The following is a 12,898-nucleotide window of genomic DNA, read 5'->3' as shown; positions in this document are numbered from 1 at the left end:
TTACTCAAATGAAAATCTAAACTCTCAATCCTCTGAACTTTTCTGAGAACTTCAGAAATCTATCTTTATATATTCAAAAACTACCAATTACATTCTTCTGTAGGACAAACGCATTTAAATCATTGTATTTGTTTCTTTATTTATTCATCATTCAATAGATAATTATTGAGTGCACTGTTCTGCGTCCAAGGGGATACAGCTGTGAACAAGACCAAGCCCCTGCCTTCATGGTATTTATATTATACTTGGAGAAACACTAAACAAATGTAGCATAATAGTTGAGAGCTCAAGAGCCAAATAGCTTAAATGTCTGCTATAATATTCAAAACCTATGTGACCTTGCATAATTTACTTCTGTGTTAAGTAATTATAGTAGAGATAATAATTACCATCTGTTGTTACATAGTAATTATTATATACAGGAAAAGGTTGTTGTAAAGATTAAATAAGTTAATACATGTAAAGAACTAAGAAAAGTGTTTGACACACATAAAAGCCCAAATAAATGTAAGCTATGATTAGGAAAATGAATATTTAAATATACTTTAATGTAGTGATTTACAGTGTATTTACAGGAAAACATTTTTCTATGTAGATAATGACTGTGAATTTAAAAAATTCAATCTCAGCATCTGTAAAATTATGCTAGGAATATAGCTTTGTACTTATCACACTGAAGAACTACATGGATCAAATGTGAAAAACAGAGGAAAAATCTAAAATCTTACCTACAGAGTGAATTGGACATGTAATTCACTCTCAGGAGGCTTCCAAATTTGGAGAATGTTACAACTCAACACTATCTTTGGTAGTTTCTTCTCTAACAATATAAGCCTATTCCAAGCTCAAAACTGGTGAGAAAAATCTATGTGATTTTAAAGGAAAGTCAGATTATTTAGTCTAGCAACACAAATAAGCACCTGCTTCACAGCTAAAAAGAAATTAGGGTAAAATCTGGCTTTTTGCCTAAAAGGGTTAAAGATACTTTCCTTTGGGAATTCCTTCATATTTGTTCTCTTAAGAGTATGTGACTGTGAAATCTTTAGAGGGATTTTTGACAAACAGATCCCTGCTTGCCCTGATCAGAAATAGAAGTGTTACTGGCAAATACAGAAACAGTTTATGTGATTTGGGCTCATAAATGGAATCTCTGTAAGCACAATAATTTAGGAGTATTCGTTTTTAGTGTTTTGGTTAAGAAATTTTAAAAATTGAGTAAAAATGTGTAAAATTAATACTGCAGGAGTGTTTATTATGACACAGAGGGAAGGATGTGTAATTGAATCATTTTAATTCAATTATAAATGAAATATTTGCATGTAAAGCATTTCTCAAAAAGTGATGGAGTAATCCATTAAGGGTTTCCTATAGGGGATATCAGTCTAATGTTATGACACATAGGTTAGTGTTGGCTATTTTCCCCTCTTCTTGAGTTGAAACATCCTAAAGCAGTATAAATAAAAATCTCCTTCTCAGGCTTCTGTACAAGCAAACTGAACAAAGCCCCTCAAAATCAACATTTCAGGGTTGATAGTGATTCTGTACTATAAAAGTCAAGTTGTTTTGATTAAGTTTACTGAAATCAACTACTTTTCCAATTCAGTATTTTTTACTAAGCTAATAAAGTATGCAAGCTAATTTGGGAGGAGGGGATTGGAGAAGGGAGATACCTAGTTTTCATTTATATTATAATTTCCTTTATGCTTCATTTTAAAAAGTAAGTATCAAAGTTTACTATATTTTCTTATATGATTTTTATTGTCATGTAATTATTTCAAAAATTGGAAGTCTATAAATAGCTACACTATGGGTTTGCCCTTTTTCCCTAAGTGTATAAAAAAATAAAATATATGTCAGTTAAGTGATTATTGTCTTTTGGTCAATCGTTTTTTTCCTTTCCTTTCGTATGTAATTTTAGAAATTCATAACGGTTTTTCCCTAGGTGTCAAAATAAAGATGTGCATGTAAAACATTTTAAAATGCACAGGGCAAACCGAATCCAGCAGCACATCAAAAAGCTTATCCACCATGATCAAGTGGGCTTCATCCCTGGGATGCAAGGCTGGTTCAACATATGCAAATCAATAAATGGAATCCATCATATAAACAGAACCAAAGACAAAAACCACATGATTATCTCAATAGATGCAGAAAAGGCCATTGACAAAATTCAACAGCCCTTCATGCTAAAAACTCTCCATAAGCTAGATATTGATGTATCTCAAAATACTAAGACGTATCTCAAAATAATAAGAGCTATTTATGACAAACCCACAGCCAATATCATACTGAATGGGCAAAAACTGGAAGCATTCCCTTGGAAAACTGGCACAAGACAGGAATGCCCTCTCTCACCACTCCTATTCAACACAGTGTTGGAAGTTCTGGCCAGGGCAATCAGGCAGGAGAAAGAAATAAAGGGTATTCAATTAGGAAAAGAGGAAGTCAAATTGTCCCTGTTTGCAGATGACATGATTGTATATTTAGAAAACCCCATTGTCTCAGCCCACAATCTCCTTAAGCTGATAAGCAACTTCAGCAAAGTCTCAGGATACAAAATAAATGTGCAAAAATCACAAGCAGTCCTATACACCAATAACAGACAAACAGAGCCAAATCATGAGTGAAATCCCATTCACAATTGCTTCAAAGAGAAAAAATACCTAGGAATCCAACTTACAAGGGATGTGAAGGACCTCTTCAAGGAGGACTACAAACCACTGCTCAATGAAATAAAAGAGGACACAAACAAATGAAAGAACATTCCATGCTCATGGATAGGAAGAATCATGAAAATGATTCATGAAAAATCATGAAAATGGCCACACTGCCCAAGGTAATTTATAGATTCAATGCCATCACCATCAAGCTACCAATGACTTTCTTCACAGAATTGGAAAAAACAGCTTTAAAGTTCACATGGGACCAAAAAAGAGCCCACATTACCAAGACAATCCTAAGCCAAAAGAACAAAGCTGGAGGCATCATGCTACCTGACTTCAAACTATACTACAAGGCTACAGTAACCAAAACAGCATGGTTGGTACCAAAACAGAGATACAGACAAATGGAACAGAACAGAGCCCTCAGAAATAATACCACACATCTACAACCATCTGATCTTTGATAAGCCTGACAAAAACAAGAAATTGGGAAAGGATTCCCTATTTAATAAATGGTGCTGGGTAAACTGGCTAGCCATATGTAGAAAGCTGAAACTGGATCCCTTCCTTACACCTTATACAAAAATTAATTCAAGATGGATTAAAGACTTAAATGTTACACCTAAAACCATAAAAACCCTAGAAGAACACCTAGGCAATACCACTCAGGACATAGGCATGGACAAGGACTTCATGACTAAAACACCAAAAGCAATGGCAACAAAAGCCAAAATTGACAAATGAGATCTAATTAAACTAAAGAGCTTCTCTACAGCAAAAGAAACTACCATCAGAGTGAACAGGCAACCTACAGAATGGGAGAAAATTTTTAAAATCTACGCATCTGACAAAGGGCCAATATCCAGAACCTACAAAGAACAAATTTACAAGAAAAAATCAAACAACCCCATCGAAAAGTGGGCGAAAGATATGAATGGACACTTCTCAAAAGAACACATTTATGTAGCCAAAAGACACATGAAAAAATGCTCATCATCACTGGCCATCAGAGAAATGAAAATCAAAACCACAATGAGATGCCATCTCACACCAGTTAGAATGGCAATCATTAAAGTCAGGAAATAACAGGTGCTGGAGAGGATGTGGAGAAACAGGAACACTTTTACACTGTTGGTAGGACTGTAAACTAGTTCAACCATTGTGGAAGACAGTGTGGTGATTCTTCAAGGATCTAGAACTAGAAATACCACTTGACGCAGCAATCCCATTACTGGGTATATATCCAAAGGATTATAAATCATGCTGCTATAAAGACACATGCACATGTATGTTTGTTGAGGCACTGTTCACAATAGCAAAGACTTGGAACCAACCCAAATGCCCATCAATGACAGACTGGATTAAGAAAATGTGGCACATACACACCATGGAATACTATGCAGCCATAAAAAAGGATGAGTTCATGTCCTTTGTAGGGACATGGATGAAGCTGTAAACGCTCATTCTAAGCGAACTATTGCAAGGATAGAAAACTGAACACCACATGTTCTCACTCATAGGTGAGAAGTGAACAATGAGATCGCTTGAACACAGGATGGGGAACATCACACACCAGGGCCTGTTGTGGGGTGCGGGGAGTGGGGAGGAATAGCATTAGTAGATATACCTAATGTAAACGACGAGTTAATGGATGCAGCACACCAACATGGCACATGTATACATATGTAACAAAACTGCACATTGTGCACATGTACCCTAGAACTTAAGGTATAATAAAAAAAATAAAAAAATAAAAAAATAAATGCACAGGAAACAAAAGCACAAGAAACAGAAACACAGTATAAAAACAAACCTATCCCCTGTGGACACACCACCACTACTTGATACCTGTAATGCTAATTGCTCAACTAGGTAATCAGTTCCTACTGTTGGTTGGAATTATTTCTCTAGATATTTTGGAGGACTAGTTCCCCCCAAGAAGAATTCAGTTGTCACTTAACAATCTTTTTTTTTCTTTTTTTTTTGGGACGGAGTCTTGCTCTGCAGCCCAGGCTGGAGTGCAGTGGCAAGATCTCGGCTCAATGCAACTTCCGCCTCCAGGGTTCAAGCGATTCTCCTGCCTCAGCCTCCCCAGTAGCTGGGATTACAGGCGCGCACCACCATGTCCAGCTAATATTTTTTGTATTTTTAGTAGAGATGGGGTTTCACCATGTCGGCCAGGATGATCTCAATCTCTTGACCTCGTGATCCAACTGCCTTGGCCTCCCAAAGTGCTGGGATTACAGACTTGAGCCACTGCGCCCGGCCCACTTAACAATCTCTTGAGGGTAATATCAAAATCACATGACAACTGTATAGACATGGTTTTTCAGCTTACTTAAAAGCAGCCACTCTCTTAACTACAGTTTCTTCATTTAAAAATGGGGAAACAGGAAAACCAAGAATGATTACACAATCGGAGAGTTTTGTTTCATTATTTTAAAGCAGGGGCCTCAGTGCCATCCCATAATGAGGGAATTCTAATTGTCTGCATAACTCTAATATAAGAAGGAGGTAGAAAATGAAACTTTGGGCACAATGGCATGTTTCTGAACCTTTATCCAACACCATTTCCATTGTGGGAACCACAAAAAGGATGATAAATTATTAATAAAAGAAATAGGGGCCAAATAAAATCTCAAAGGAGATAAAAAGAGGAAGCCAAACAACCACAACAAAAATTGATAATACTCAGGATGAGAATAATTTTCTTCCCTAACACAGTGATCTCTGACTTATCTCTCCCAGTAACTGAAGACTTAAAAATCATTTGCACTCTGCTAACATCAGACTTTGCAAACTCGCCTTTGAATAAAAGGTGTCAATTTATATTTGCCACTATGTTTGAATTGCCAAACCAAGATTTGGTTCTTTGGTTACAGTTATATTTCTATAAGCCCTTAAAGTTTTAATTAGCAGTGATTAAAATCAGGTGTATATTCTGGAATTCCTGGAACTCCAAGAAATCAGATTTCTAAGTTATATAATAATTTCTATTACTAAACAAGTCTAATTTTGTAAAGTACATATGTGCACATTTTCTAGGCACATTCAACTGCTCAGTGAGTTTTCTTCCTTACAAAATTATCTATTCCCTCTAGGTGCATTCTCTACACCGGCAATAACTAAAATAACACTACTCTTAATTTTGAAAATGTTTACCATGAAACTAGTAGTAGCCACTTAGCCTAAAAAGGTAAAAAGTCCTTTAAAAAAATACCAATAGAAAACATAACTGAGATTTTAGATGAATTTAGTCATACTCCAAGCAAAATCATTCCAGATGATAGAATACAACTTTTATTTAATGTTAGTTGTTAATTTTATTTTCCAAGATTAGCATTATGGGATGCTGTTACTATATGTATTTTGGTTGTTTCGAAGTACACCACATTGTAAATAAGTAATAAACACCAATAAATCATGCTCCCAGATACTATGTTGCTGTTGGGACAGATCTGTATCCCCGTTGATTTTGTACGGAACTATGTTAAAGGGAATTCCATCTAGGTCTTAGCTAATTAACTGACTACTATGTTATTAGTTTATACACCATTACCCTAATTTTTATTTTACATTTGATATTTCAACATTTTTTAATGTCTTTATCCTGATGGATACTATTTCTCTACACTTATTTAATAAGTAAAATTTAAAATATTCCATAAACTTGTAATGCTCAGTTGTTAAAAGCCTCCTTTGGATTACACTATTTATATCTTTTAAGCTTTCATGATATTTTAGACAAATTTTAATAAAAGGATCTATGCCACTCTTTCATTTAACAAAAATTTAAAGTGTACATTTACATTCTAAGCACTTTGCTAGGTGCTGGCAACACAATAAAATTCTGACATATTTTAATTAGTTTTACAATGTGAAATTGTCAAAATGATCAACTTTTCAAATTTATTTTGAGGATACCTAAAATTATACTCATGTAGATACCTATTTCTGTAGACTTTAAACTCATGTTCTTATAGTTGCCTGACCTTTACCGTCCCATAAGAAAGGGACAACTATATGAACTATATAAAATCTACAGAAAATATTTATTTTTATTTTTATTTTTTGCCTTTATCCAGCAATGATTTTCTACATGGAGTCACTACTAGTAAATTTCCCATCTTCCTTCAACCTGCCTTTACAAAGAACATGGTAATCTAGGGCTAGAGGCATGGAAGAGGGAACAAAGAATAGTTAAGAAAATAGTAGTAATAGCTACCAAGTATTGTATTCTTAACTAAGTACCAGGAACTTATCCATTTTCTCAGTTACTTCATAAGATACATGTTATTTTCATATCACATGAGAAAATGAAGTTCAGAATGATTAAATGACTTGTTTAAAGGTATACAACTAGTGCAAAGTAGAACTGGGATTTGAATCCAGGTCTGTGTGTTCCCCAAGTCTACGCTTAGATGCTGTATTAGATAAATACAAATGATCTCCCCTTTCCATTGATGTTTAGTAAAAAAGAGGGAATGAGCAAGAATGGCCTAGGAGTACTCTATTCTCTGGATGTAGATGAAGGAAGCTTTTTGTTTTTTAATCATCTACTGTGTGCCAGGTATTATTTGTGGTGTCCTTTCCCTCAACAGCCCAATGGTTGTGGGTGGTATGATCCCATAGTGGTAAGCAGAAAAGCCAGGCCTCAAACCCAAGTCTCCAATCCTATGCCTTATCATTGTCTTCTACTACCCCAGGCAGTGATATGGTGAGAGTAGCAAGTGGCTATGAAATCTCCTTCCAGGATAGGACCAATGCAGTGCTGCAAGATCAGCAAGCATCACTGCCCTGAATGTTTCCAACTGGTTGTTCTAATTGTGCAGTTTTAGAATAAGGTTGTCCTTCCATCAAAGTAATTCTCCTTATCGGTGACCTAAGACAAGGGTTGGCTTTCTACCTGCCAAAAAGTCAGGAGAAGCTGTACATAGAAAAAATGTAAATATGAAACAGATTCTATAATAATAATGTGATTCAAACCTACCTGCAAAAACCTTGGGAGAAGATGGTTTGACTCAATGCCAACATATATGTGCAGCAATTCCAGGAGAGAAACAGACTGGCAAAGTCGCATCACAAGTCCAATAGCATAAAAAGTGTCAACCATTGAATCTGTGTCCCATGGGTTAAAAATGCAGATATAGTAAGTAAAAACTGGATTATAACCCAAATTTATGCAGCACTTTGAAATCAAATGGAGAGTATTCACTTCCTTTTTCATTGTATATGTGAAAAATTCCTTAAGTAGCTACTAAATTATTAAGAATACAATGCAAACAAAAAAAGCACCCCATACTGTAGTGTATTTTAATTGCTTCTGTTACAAAAGAAGTAGAAACTTGAGAAAGATTTCATGGGCAAACGTACATGTAGCATTTATTCCCCACTTCTAAGATTATAAAGCAATTCCCACATAAGAGTAACCTCCTAGAATCTAGACCACCTCAAGTGTAGATAGAAGCAAACTTGTTAAAGACACTGTGCTCACAGTTCCTCCACTGACAAGGAAATGACAAAAATGAGAAAAAATATGATTTCACAGAAACTTTATGGAAATGACGCTAATAATGCCATGATATCAAATAACATATGTATCTAGGATTTTGTTTCTATACATATTTGGTTAGTGCTTTTCTGGATTTTGTTAAACACTGGAACTTGGGCCTCCGATCAGGACTTTTGGGGTCTGCATTGCAGAGGGTTCAAATGAAATGCTGTGCACTTAGAGGGAGCTGAAATGGAAGGGAAACAAATGTTCCTCTACATAGGATAAATGTGTTGCTTTAAGTTTTAAAATGAAATCCTGCCATGTTTAGAAACTTGTAGGGAAGATTTTGCTCTCTTTACTGCCCTGTGGTAATTCACACATTGATAATTTATTGAGCACTAAGGATTTCTCTTCTCAGCAGCCCCACGAGATGGACACTATTATCATCATCCCCATTTCAGAGGTGGTTCCTGAAGCACACAGTCCATGCTCTTATCCACTGCCCTGCATTCACTGAACCAAAGCATTATGAATTACACAGCTCTGTGAAGGAAGAAGGTAGCAGGTATAACACGTTCCGGGTTTCAGGTTTCTGTTGAGCTACTTACGTAATTTATACATTGATTCAAAAATTGTACTGAATCCACACTTGGTTGTTTTCAGTCCGTCTCCTGAATGAATCAGTTGTGTTTCTTTAATAATAAGTAGCTTCTACAATTATAATGGCAGGGTAATAATTGAGAAAGAAATGCGCCGAGCCAGGCATGGTGGCTCACACCCATAATCCCAGCACTCTGGGAGGCCGAGGTGGGCGGATCACCTGAGGTCAGGAGTTCAATACCAGCTTGGCTAACGTGGTGAAACCCCGTGTCTACTGAAAATACAAAAATTAGCCGGGCATGGTGGCGGGCACCTGTAATCCCAGCTACTCAGAAAACTGAAGCAGGAGAATTACTTGAACCTGGGAGACAGGTTGCAGTGAGGTGACATCATACCATTGCACTCCAGCCTGGATGACAAGAGGGAAACTCCATCTCAAAAAAAAAAAAAAAAAAAAGAAAAGAAAAAGAAATACTCGCTGAGGCAACTTTTCTCACTGGAAAGACTAGGCAGCATAAGAGAGTCCATGGCTTGTGTGGCAAATGACATGTCACATGCCTACACCGCCTCAGCAAACCTCAAAGGGCCAGAAGTGATGGCTTTTTAATAAAAATATAAAAGAAGTTTTAATAAAAATATAAAAGAAGTTTTCCCATCACCTGTGTTTTCCTCTGCTTGAAAACTCTCAACATTTGTAGTTGAAACTCAAGCTTTAGGTTATATCTTTGGAGGGCCTTAACAAAGGTGAGAACATATCTGGAGATTTTCAGTAAGAAAAAGTAACATAAAATAGCTATGGGACCTTGCAAGTAGAATAACTTCTTATGATACACACGTCTGAAATGATGAGCACAGCATGACTTTTCCCAGCTACATTCTAAACATTTGTTTTTAGCTGAAGCCAGCAGTTGCTTAGATTGTCAAGTCACTCAACAGTTGTAAACTGTGATGACACTTACCCATGTGCGGATGGAACATAAACAGAATGTTATTTTGATAGTCATTTAGTCACCCAACAGTGACTTTACTTTTCAGGAAACTAGAGGAAGTTTATGACTTGAACCATTAATGCTGACTACTATATAAGTGGTACACATCTACAGAGTGTGTCATTTACATATTACTTCTTCAAGGGACCAAATAGAGGCCTGGGGAATATAAAATTTGTATTTCACTTACTAGTAGTCTCCAGTTACCTCAAACCTGGGGAATAATACAAACACTGGAAGAATTTGATTCATTCCTGATTTCTCTGCATAAAATGTTATGCTGAGATTTCCTCAAAACACAAGAAATCTGCTAAGGTTTGGTGCAGAATGGAAAAGGAACAATGAAATGATACCACCCCAGTGCCATCCATCTCTGTTTTCAGGCAAACTGCCTACTCAGAGGGAAGCCAAATCCCTTTCCCTTACTTATCCCACCTTCCCCTTCTCCAAGAAGGTTTTGCAATAAACATGGTTGCTGAAAAATACAAATTTTAGAGAAGGATATTAGGTTGAGATGTATAGAAATTTAAGCAGGATGAAGCGAAAACAAGGATTAAAAGTTAAAAATAAAAAACTGTTTTGGAGTTTTACCTTTTCCAAATGAAAAGAATCTGACTGTCATATTTGTAAATATCCAAGAGTGGCCACAGAACTGGATTAAGTAATAGATGAAAAGATAGGCATTCTTCCTATACCTAGAAATACAGGAAAATACCATTAAACACTTCTTTTATAATCATCCTTTCATACTGTACACATGTCCTTTAATGTACTGGCCAACCTGAGAAAGCAAAAGAAAACTGTTCCATATCAGTCTTTTATCTGGTTACCCCCAAGTACATATCAGATTTTGAAGGGAGCCATAGCCTACACTACCTGCTAAAGTAAGTACAGATGCTTCTTCACTTACGATGAAGTTACGTCCTGATACACCCCATCAGCTGAAAATATCGTAAACTGAAAATATCATAAGTTGAAAATGCATGTAATACAGCTGACCTACAGAACATCACAGCTTAGCCTAGTGTACCTTAAACTTGCTCAGAACACCTACATTAGTTTACAATTGGGCGGAATCATCTGGCAACACAGTGCACTGTGGAGTACTGCTTGTTTACCTTCCTGATCATGCGGCCAACTGGGAGCTGTGGCCCGATGCTGTGGCCCAGCATCATGAAAGAGTATCATACCTGCACATCGCTAGCCTGGGGAAAGATTAAAAATCAAAATTTGAAGTACGGTTTCTAATGAATACATATCATTTTCACACCATCACAAAGTTTAAAAAAATGTGAGTCATGGACCATCTGTAGAGTGAGTTTGCTTAAAACCAAATATAGTGCTTTTTCAAAATCTGCTTTCATCTTTGATAAAGTTCTAACCTTGCTGCTCACCAAGGAATAAAAGAAACCACTCCGAAGGCGGCTTTGAATATTCTTTAAAAAAAAAAAAAAAAACCGGCTGGGTGCAGTGGCTCACGCATATAATCCCAACACTTTGGCAGGCCAAGGCGGGTTGGATCACTTGAGGCCAGAAGTTCAAGACCAGCCTGGCCAACGTGGCAAAAACTCATATCTACAAAAATAAAAAAATTAAAAAGCCGGATGTGGTGGCATATGCCTGTAATCCCAGCTACCTAGCTACTCAGGAGGCTGAGGCAAGACAATCACTTGAACCTGGGAGGCAGAGGCTGCAGTGAGCCAAGATAGTGCCACTGCACTCCAGCCTGGGCGACAGATCAAGACTCTGTCTCAAAAATAAATAAAAAATAAAACAACAACAAAAAATCCATGTGTGCAGAGGGGTTGACGTGTCACTATGTGTTCCAGTAGCTCAGCTTGCTAAGTGCGAAACTTGAGACACAAGTGTTTTAGTTCTGAAGGGGGGTAGGGATGGGAGCAATCCAAATGTTGGATAATTCAGTAACTAGACACACCTGACTTTTGAACACATTATGTGATTGGGGTTAGTATTAACATCTTGCCACTGCCTATTAATATTTTGCAAGGGTAGATAGTTTCCTTCATCAGATACACATAGAAAGCAATTTAGTTGCTCATACCAGAAAAGGGAAGTCAAGCTGGGTTTAACAATGTGTTGTGAGTTGCTGGGGAGATGACTAAGAGAAGATTGACAGATACATGGTTTGAGGGAGTTAGGAAAAAGCACTGTTTGAAATGTTCCCTGGGTGTTCAGAAGAGTGACGGGAGTGGCCCTGCCAGTGTTGTCAAGATTTACTCCTCCTTGGAGATGCAAAACCTCCGAGAAACAAGGAAAATAAGCTGGGAGACAGAATGATTTTATCTGGGGACACCCCCCATAAGGCAGGATCTGCTAAAGAGTTTGGGAAGAGGACATGCTCCTTCAGCTTGTATCAGGATCACCTGGTTTGTGCGTTAAACATATACACCCCCCAGGCCCTACCGCTATATGATTGAATCTGTTCCCCCCCACCACAGGGCTCTGAAATCCATACGTGTGATAGGTGTTTCCAGGGCTGTTAGATCTAAAAATCACCCGCAACTCTGCATCTGAGAAAGTCAAGAGAAGGGCCCCTGGTGGGGGAGGGAAGTACTGGCAGAGGGCTCACAAGGGCAGGGGTAGCCATGCAGCCTGTCCTTCCCATTTCTTCATCTGTAAAATGGAGAAAATAACAGAGCCTGCTTCCTAGGGTGGTCAAGAGGGGTAAGTAAGCAAATACCTGCACGAGCTCCAAGGGGTGCCTGGGCACGGTAGCGCTGTGCCTTCCTGGTCGGTGCCGCCCGCCCGCCCGCCGCAGAGGTGAGCTCCCGCCCCCAGACCTTCCACCCGGGCCCCCTGCCCTCGGGATTCGGCCGAGCGCCCTACCTGGGCTGCAGCCAGGCGGGCAGCGCCAAGGGCCCCATGGGCCGCCGCCGCCAGGGCTTCCAGCGCCGTCCGGGAAGGATCACCGGGAGGAGGCAGGGGCGGCCCCGCGGCTGGGCGCGGAAGGGCGGTGCCTCTCCACACTCAGCAGTTTACAAAAAGAAAAAGCCCGAGGTCGTGCGTCGGGGAAGAGATGAAAACGAAGTTCCTGAAGTTTCTGCAGCACTGCTAGAGCGCGTCAGGGCGAAAGGCTGGGAGGCGGCTCGCGTTCCCGGAGGGCTTACCAAGCTCTGATTACTGGTTCCTAA

The 12,898-nt window shown here is 38.4% G+C and overlaps 1 protein-coding gene across 2 annotated transcripts in view; it reads right to left on the bottom strand.

The window, feature by feature from the left end:
• The window catches only part of HACD4 (3-hydroxyacyl-CoA dehydratase 4), a 36,270-nt gene extending 23,583 nt beyond the window's left edge, over positions 1-12,687 (bottom strand). Inside the window, exons 1-3 of one of the 2 annotated variants that reach the window (XM_028834356.2) lie at positions 12,448-12,687; positions 10,338-10,441; positions 7,654-7,781 (exon numbers count right to left, since the gene is read on the bottom strand). In XM_028834356.2, the coding sequence (XP_028690189.1) occupies positions 7,654-7,781; positions 10,338-10,368 (159 nt within the window). In that variant the 5' untranslated portion in view covers positions 10,369-10,441; positions 12,448-12,687. 2 annotated transcript variants of the gene reach the window in all.
• Positions 12,688-12,898: the final 211 nt, after the last annotated feature.

This window comes from Macaca mulatta, chromosome 15, assembly GCF_049350105.2.
Source record: "Macaca mulatta isolate MMU2019108-1 chromosome 15, T2T-MMU8v2.0, whole genome shotgun sequence".
Classification (NCBI taxonomy): domain Eukaryota; kingdom Metazoa; phylum Chordata; class Mammalia; order Primates; family Cercopithecidae; genus Macaca; species Macaca mulatta.
This window is presented reverse-complemented; position numbering and strand designations above follow the sequence as displayed.